Source organism: Taudactylus pleione, unplaced genomic scaffold (genome assembly GCF_031769625.1).
Source record: "Taudactylus pleione unplaced genomic scaffold, aTauple2 ptg000364l, whole genome shotgun sequence".
Classification (NCBI taxonomy): domain Eukaryota; kingdom Metazoa; phylum Chordata; class Amphibia; order Anura; family Myobatrachidae; genus Taudactylus; species Taudactylus pleione.
In genome coordinates, this window is record NW_028284765.1 from 1,297,458 (window position 1) to 1,306,723 (window position 9,266).

Genomic DNA, 9,266 nt, shown 5'->3' on the forward strand with positions numbered 1-9,266 from the left:
GCCAATATAAATTTTATTACTACTAAAAAGATCCAGGAGTTAGGGATCCATAGCTAGCCTTTATAAAGTCCACTCTGCGTCATTGGGGTAGACCTCCATATCGGGTCATGCAGAGTATGTCCATCATTTCAAGTGATCCTCTACCTACTCCATATCAGTCCTTCAGGGATGTATTAAGCAAGAAGGCTGTGGAGATACTTCCAGCTCATTGGGAGTGGTATTGAACCTTATAAGTATTACCAGGGAAGGTGCCACCCCATGGAAGAGTGTTTCCTCTGTCTCTTCCAGAGACCCAGGTAGTAACTGACTATGTCAAGGAGACTCTAGAGCATGGGTTTATCAAAGCATCCAAGTCACCCGCAGGTGCTGCTCTATTCTTTGTATAGAAAAAAGATGGAGGCTTGAGACCACACATCGATTACCAAGGTTTGAACGCCATTACAATCAAGGATCAGTATCCCCTCCCACTAATATCTGAGCTCTTTGATTGAATAAAGGGTGTGAGATTTTTATGAAACTAAATCTTCTCAGGGCCTACAATATGATTAGAATCCGAGTAGGAGACGAATGGAAAACTGCCTTTAATACTCGAGAGGGGCACTATGTATTTGGTCATGCCTTTTGGTTTAAGCAATGCACTTTCTGTTTTTCAGAAATTCATGAACCACATCTTTCAAGATCTATTGTACCAGTATGCAGTAGTATAACTTGATGATATTTTGATATTTTCAAAAGATTTGGCAAGTCATCGCTTGCACATCTGTGAGGTCTTACCCCGATTTAGAGCTAATCAGCTCTACTGCAAATTAGAGGAATGCTCCTTTTACCAAATACAGTTAAAGTTTCTTGGTTACTTAATTTCGGGTTTGAGTCTTCAGATGGATCCAGAGAAAATTTCAGCCATCGTCAGTTGGCCTCGTTTGACGGGGCTAAATGCGATACAAAGTTTTCTTGGTTTCTGCAAATTATATCATTAATTTATCAGAGACTATTCATCTATTGCAGCTCCTATCACTGCACTCACCAAGAAGGGACAGCATACCAGGGTTTGGCCTCAGGATGTCGAGGAAGCATTTGTCAAATTAAAGCAGTGTTTCATTTCAGCTTCCATTTTGAGTCAACCCAGTTGTTATCAACCTTTCTTCCTAGAGGTAGATACCTCTACAGTTGGGGTTGGGGTGGTTTTGTCCCAGAAGGATGAAGGGGGTTAATGGTCCTCTTGTGATTTCTTTTTCCCATAACTTTTCAGCACTGGAGAATAACTATGTGAATACAGATAAGGAGTTACTAGCCATTAAGCTGGTTTTGCAAGAGTGGAAGTATCTGCTGGAGGGGACAAAATTTCCAGTGACAATTTACACAGCCCAAAAAACTTCACTTGGGTTCTTTATTACCACTTTTGGTACCTGATCATCCTTGGTCTCATATATCCATTGACTTTGTAACTGACCTACAATCCTGTAAGGGTTTCAATACAATCTGGACAGGTTATCCATGGTTGCTCACTTTGTCCCATTAAAACGTTTACTATCAGCTCCGAAATTGGCTAATGTATTTATTAAATAAATCTTTAAACTACATGGGTTTCCCAAGGACATTAATTAAGATTGTGGGGTGCAATTTACTTCCAGGTTCTGGAGGGCATTATGCAAATGCTTTGATATCAACCTGAGTTTTTCATCTGCATACCATCCTCAGGGTAATGGCCAGACAGAGTGTGTAATTCAAGGTCTAGAGAAATGCATTCTGATGTATGTCTCAGCCAATCAAGATGATTGGGTTTCCCTGTTGCCATGGGCTGAATTTGCTCACAATAATTTGTACCATGAGGCAACGGGGTACTCTTCATTTTTTAATCAGTATGGGCTTCATCCTGTAATTCCAGAATTGCCAGCTCTTCAAAAAGGATCTCTTCCAGCTGTCCATGGCAAAGTGAGTCGGTTCCTCAAGATTTGGATGGAGGTAAAGAAGAAATTATGTACAATTTATTCCAGATAAAAATATGTGGCAGACATGAAGAGAAGGATGGTTCCTATGTTGAACCCCAGTGATAAAGTCTGGGTATCCATTAAAAACTTGTGATTAATAGTTCCCACCATAAATTTTGCTCCCAGAATAATTAGTCCCTTCCAGATCATTCAGGTAATCAATCCAGTAGCTGTTCACTTAAAACTTGCTGGTACTCTCAGGATTTCCAACATGTTTCATATATCTCTCCTCAAACCAATAGTGTTCAATTGATATTTGAGATATTGCAAATGCCCTTCTTGAATTCCAGTGGATCACCAAGAGGAATATGAGGTTAAATAGATATTGGACTCCAGAATGTATTGGGTACAGTTTAGTTCCTGGTGGAATGGAAGAGATATGGTCTGGAAGAACATTGTCGGGTTAAGACTTTTTGATATAAATACACCTAGACTCATTTGAAAATTTCATCAGAAGTTCCCTGGCAAGCTATTTGTGGGGTGTTTGGTGCCCACCCCTAGAAAGGGGATTAATGTCACACTGTAGCCAAACCCGATTTTCGCTTTCCAGGTCCAGTGGCACTGGGGTCCAGGCAGGCGAAGGACAGTGGGTTGGAGATCCTTAGCTCCCACTGTCAGATGCTCTTGCAATAAGGTAATGGAGCCTATTCTCTGGCACTGTAGTGCTCCCAGGAACTTCCTTAAATAGGTCAAGGTTCAAAACAGCCAAAATCAGCTGTTCCTTAATCCTGCATCTTTCTCTTTAAATCTTAAACAGAGTGGAGCATGTGTACCTATGGGATCCGTGGCCACCTGCACACAGAGCGGCTGGAGGAGAGAGAGCAGCTGACAGTGGGTGCAGAGGATATCCTGTCCACTGTCCTTAACATGCCTGAACCCCAGAGCCTCTGGACCCAGTAAGCGAGCATCAGGTTCGGCTGCACTGTGAAAACTACGGGCGAACACCATCTTCAGATGGTGTTAGCTGCTGGGGCAAAGTTTGATAAATCAGACTGTTTATCGGCCACCTTAGAAACCTATGGGTGCTGCTTTTGCTGTCAGAAATGGAGAGACATCGGCAGATATCAGAAATATCATGTCCAGTCTCTCCTTGTTACATCTAGGGGATATTTACATTTTTGGGGATGTGTTTAAGATCACTCAGATTTTACCTCACCTACGAGGTGTTATATCAGCGATTTTTTTTTCCTTTCACTCTGACCAGTCAGAATCAAGCCACACTGTCACCAAATACAGACAAAGAAGCTGCCATTTCGGTACCTCATGGAGCAAGGTAAAATTTCAAATTAATAATTAGATAAGCAATAAATGAGTAAAATCAGATTGTTTTTGAAAGTTTTTGTTTTGTTAAATATTTTTACTTAAGAGGTGGTCTATAGATTCATGCAAGACATGGATGTCAGGGCATACTGGCATTTGTAGTACACCCTGTGCCAGGGTGTACTACAAATGCCAGTATACCCTATGGGTAGTATGGAGGAATTGGAGGAGAACTTTGGTTGAAGCCATGGTAAATAGGATTAAATTACTTTCACCAGCACCAGCATTTTGTCTTTTCCAGTTTCTGAGATACTGATAGAATCACATTTGTCTGGGGTGTTTGGTCTTTCACTTTAAAACTCCAGGCTTTTAATACAGAGTAGTTGCTTTGTATTGTAATATATTTATTCAGTTATATTGTGAGTGAGACTAATATCTTATCTTAAAATATAACCTGCTGTATATCTTTGTACACCATTGGTTTCTGAGAGCGAAGGAATCAACACCACAAATATCTGTGCTTCTTTCATTTGATTCAATACAATGTATTTATTTTAATAACCAATTGGTTGATATTTCTCATTATCATATGTGTAAGAAATTAGATCTACTAGGGCCCACAAAACTTTTATAAGTGCTCACAGATTTTTTGACTAACTAATTTCACCTATTATTTTTAAAGAAAATATGTCATATCCGGTACCAGAGAAACACACACAAAATTTTTATACAATTAAATAAATGAATCATACAGTAGAATGTTGCCCTACTCAAGTGCATCAAATAAAATGTTAAAGTACAAGCTTAAATTCCAACAAATACACTGGTTTTATATTAGGCAGCATACTTTATTGTTGAAAAAATCACCAATGATTGTCATAACAATATTATATCCATGTGTATAATCCAAAAGTAACTGTCACAATAGTTACAAAATAGGAAGAGCATTTTATTTTGAATATAGCATGCATCATATGAGGGTTTTTTGTCTAGTCTACATATTTATTCCTTAATTAATGGACTGTTGATGCTCAAATTTCAATAATTCTTCAGTAATTGCATCACATTATTCAAAAAAGAAACTATATCTACAGATGTATTAATGGCAGCCATTAATTGTTTGCTTATTTGTGTGTAAATAATGAGCACTTTTATTTGTAGCCACAAAGCTGACTCTTTAAATTGGAGTTGGCAATTATTAGAATCATGGATTGCAGTGTTTTCAAGTATCTTATATATCTTATATTTCTGCTGCTCCCCTCTGCCAAAACCTGTACTGGCTCCCTTTATTAAAAAAATAAAATACATCTACACATAGAAATCTGTTGTTTGGTTTTCCTAAAAAGAAAAAAAATTCAAATTTAGGGGATCCGAGTAGAACCGATTCCCGGCTGTAAGCTATAAGTTCAGAACTCAGATTTAAAAAGCATATCTTGTTTTTGGATTGCATGTAAACAAGCCCAAATGACATGATTTTAGCTGTTTTTATCAATTTGAAGGCAATCCAAAACCAAAACAGAATCCAAACCAAAACACTTGAGAGTGGTTTAACCAAAACACAGGGGCCCATGCACATCTCTACATTTACGGTACTTCTACTAAAATAGTAATGACAGACATTAATTGCTATCTTAATTATTTGTAAATAATAAGTAAGTGTCTCTTTAGCCAAACAGCTGTCTCTTAAATTTGGGGTTGCCAATAATTAGAATCACAGATTGCAGGGTAGGATATAATATGACAAATATCCAGCTTAACATTTCCAAAACAACTTCTTCCTTGGAGGAGGAAAATAATACATTGGAATTCAAAATGCAGAAGACCAAGTCCAGGAACACCCGTAGAATCATTGTCCTGGCTGCCCGCATATGGACTTCAAGTTGAGAATATTTAATGTGAGATGTGTTCTTCATAATCCTCCAGACATGTTTGAGGAGTGACGTCACACTGAGCACAATGCAGATAAACGTTATAATAAAAGGCAGACAAGAACCAAAAATGGTCTTAAAAATTTTGTAAGAAACATTCATGTGATACCTAAAGTTACTTATAGTGGAATTATGTGTCCCTTTTGCTGGAACTATTACAATCGTTGTCCATTGAATTGGGATATTAATGACAAATGATCCCAATGTGAATCCAATGAGTAGTGGAGTAACAGCAGATGGGAACTTGGACTTTAGCCAAGATAAGAGTCTGTGAGGAAGATTGACCAGTTTAAAGCAGTAGGAGATTGAAAGCCAGGATGTATTCCAGAAACAAGCATCAATTAAGGTCTGAAAAATAATTAGAAATGGTAAGTATACATCTTCGGAGATCTGTAAGAATAATCCTGAATAATATATAATTCCACCACATGTCATTAAGCACTGGAGGAGGACATTGGTTGCAGCCATGGTAAATCCGACTATATCACTCTCACCAGCACCAACATTCTGTCTTCCCCAGCTTCTGAGATATATGTAGATAATGGAAGAGTTTAAAATGGTTCCAGAGATTAAAGTGATAAAAACAGTGACTAAAACAAAGATCCATAATGCTGATATCATTTTGAGGAGCAGGATATTGTGTTCTCTTATTGATCCTTAGGTGAAAGCTGTTTTTCTTATGATTTGGGACAGTGTGATGCTGGGAACATTTCATGATCAGCCTTTGGGAAACGCAAATGAGTCCAGCATCTAATTTCCTTAATGTGAGGTTACTTTGTTTGAGATCATATTTCTTTCTGTGTACAAGTGGAGCAAATCTCCAATATGATTTATGTGTCAGAAGAGATGGAGTTCTAGAGTATCACAGAAAATACTGTAGGACAAAAAAAACACTAAGTATGCGCTAATAAAGAATTAAAAATATATATCACTACGTCTAAAAAAAGCATCAAAACAATTTACGGGCTTGTGTGAGCTCAAATACTGTGGCCACAAAATGGTCACTAAATTCTACAAACAGAGATGGGTTTTGCCCTAATTGATAATATATCTCTGAAAGATATGAAAATATAAAAGTATAATAGGGTTATGGTAGAACCCACACAAAGATCAAGACACCATTTTAATTATCATATCATACAGTGTTTTTATATGTATTTTGAATAAAAGTAACAATAATATAACAATAAAGATACATCACAACACCCACAACAATACACCGGTTTCGCTCCCCTGCTGGAAGCTATATCAAAGAGTATATTATATAATACATTTTCCAGCAGGGGAGGGAAACCGGTCAGAGGACTTGTACTAACACTGGATCTTCCATTTGAAAAGTGACCTTTGATTGTTACTATCATTTGTTTCAATTAGAATATATACATGGACTAATCGGAGGTCCACAATTTAAGGAGACAAAACACCCTGGTACACCATCATTTGGGGCCATCACATGCTGACTTGACTACCCCATGAAATTATTGGGACACCCAGCCACCACTGCACACACACTGTTCTTATCAGTACGAGACGGTGCACTCTGCAACAGGTCCAGAGACCTGTGAACATAACAGTGGACTCTGGTGTCCATTTTCGGTTGGATGTGGTGAGGCTCTTATGCGGACTCTAAATTTGCACTTATATGTACTGAATTGTACTTTTCAAAGCTGAATATCGATGGTTATACCTATTATACTTTTATATTTTCATATATTTCAGAAATATATTATCAATTAGCGCAAAACCCTGTTTCTAGTGTCAGAGAATATAAATTTATCCTTTCCAATTAATCTTTCCAAATGTTACAAGACAGTTTTTATTTTGTGAAGGGTTTAGCTACAACTAAATAAATCTGTATACAATGGACAATGGGCAAATGGTTATTTTTTCCTTTGACTACATTTTTTTTGTTACTTTATTAAAATGACATTCTTAACTACAATTTTTAATATTGTGCAAGGTAATGTTCTGTAAGTTAACCTTAAAATCAATTTGTAAACAGAAAATAATTAAAAACATAAGCAAACAAAATATTATTTTTAATGCATATTCTTTTTATTACTTCTCACTTTACTGTCATTGACATCTGTTCAGCTCTTTTTCTGTTCTTTTTTTTCATCAGGTAAAAAAAATGTGTTACTGCCGAAAAGGTTCATTGACAGACCATGTATATTTTACAAACAGGACACAAGGGAGCTAATGTATGAAGCTCTGGAACGTGATAAAGTGGAGAGAGATAAATGACCAGCCGCTCTGCTCCTAACTGTCATGTTACAGGCTGTCTTTGAAAAATGATAGTTGGGAGCTGATAGGTTAAGCTATTAGTTTATCACTTTCCATTTTTTTTATTTTCCAGAGCTTCAAAATTATGCCCCAAGCTTTCTAAGGATAAACTGCAGCCATGCCATGTTATCAGTAAGATACTTTGTACAGTGCCTGACCCAGAAAAAGAGGCAACTGACACTGGACAGGAAACAGAAAGTACACCACGATAAAAATAATTAAGGTCATTGTGGCAGAGTGGGTATCTCCAACATTTTGAGGAAAGGGTTAACTTCCTGTAACCAGTGAGAAAATGCAACCTTACCTCAATTAAGACCAGATAAGGTATACAAACCTGGTTAGATGAATTAGTCAGGAGAATGCAAGAGAGAAGTCACAACTTTGGCAGTCCTCTCTATGCTGGACAACCTGAACCTGGGCTTTTGCTGTGAATTCTCTGATCACTTACATGAGAACTGCTGTCTCATGTAAGCTGAATTGTTGTTACTGAACTGTTGTTTGCATTTCATAAGATGCCATTACATTGGCTCTGCCTTTTAAAGTCTGGAACAAAAATCTTGCTTATTTGAAACATCTTGTGGTGTCAGAAGTGGGATAAAGTGGGTCCTATGCCAGGGATCCTAAACAGACCACCATGGAAGCCATTTTGCAATAGATGTTGGACTTCTTTTAACAGAAGCAGGCAGTAGTAACTGCTCCAGTACCCCCCAAAATGCAGGCCTCAGATATTGTGAAGGTTTTTCTTACCAACTGAAAGGGTTTCTACCTTGCAAGCATGACCCAAAGATTCCTGTTCTGTACATATTGACCCCCTGCAAATGGGGAGGCCCAAACTGCATATGCTGTCCTCTCCCTGGAAGATGCAAAAATATATGACTGAGTGAAAGCTGCCATAGCAGATTGGTTTGGCCACTATCCAGAAGGGTAATGTCAGAAATTCAGGTAAGTGTCCTATAATCCTGATGGAAGGCCATGCATTCTGTCCCAGAATCTGTCTGACCTTGCAGTTAAATGGCTGCAGCCGGACCAACATAATTCTGACAGTCTGGTAGATTTGGTCATTTTGGAATAATTTATTGCACATGTTCCTGCCAAAGTTTCACTCTGGATCAAGATGCATCAAGTCAAGAATTTGGATTCCGCTGTCTGGTTAGTGGAAAATTTGCCTTGCTGATACATGAAGGTATTGAGTACCTTTCTTACTTAATTACACCCAAGTCTACCTGTCTGGCTCCACAGTGGCCAGTGTCTCGGGGCAAGGTGTCCCCACATATGGATTCATATAGGCACCAGTACCCCATGCAGACGATGGCTTCTCTTTACATAAAGAATGTTTTTGGCCCAGAAGTCATTCTATGGGAAAGGTGATGGCCACTCATTTTCTGGAAGTTGGAGGTCTAGAGTTGATGTTTTCCCCAATAGCTCCAGCTCAAATTTGTTCCTTGTGTGGCCAAGATGGGCATCAAAAATTGGGTGTCAAAAGATGGAGTGCTGTTTTCCAGTGTCTTTAAAGCTGTAGAAACCAGCCCTCCTCCGTCTAGTTAGGAATAGACTGGTTGAGCTTTTGGTGAACTCTAGCTCTGCTGCTATGATGATACAAAGGGGTTTGTTGTCTCCAGAGTTGTTGTTACCCGACAAACTAGTCCACAAGTGTTGTGTTCAAGAAGATGTTTGGGTCTTTACCGTCACCATGGGTACTTTGATAATCAGGGGAAAGACTGCTAAACTAAATATTGGTATGTGTCCATGGTTACAGGCCCTGTGCTAATAAGTTGTGACTGGCCTCATTTGTTGGTTCTTGCTTTGC

General features: G+C 38.3%; 1 protein-coding gene across 1 annotated transcript; it reads right to left on the bottom strand.

Moving 5' to 3' along the window:
• Nucleotides 1–4,912: 4,912 nt before the first annotated feature.
• Nucleotides 4,913–5,797, bottom strand: LOC148508499 (taste receptor type 2 member 41-like). Its single transcript, XM_088444462.1, has one exon. The coding sequence runs from the start codon at nt 5,795–5,797 to the stop codon at nt 4,913–4,915; it is 885 nt and encodes a 294-aa protein (XP_088300588.1).
• Nucleotides 5,798–9,266: the final 3,469 nt, after the last annotated feature.

Coding starts and splice junctions, on each gene's coding strand:
- LOC148508499 (XM_088444462.1), bottom strand. CDS start 5,797: ATGATATCAGCATTATGGATCTTTGTTTTAGTCACTGTTTTTATCACT.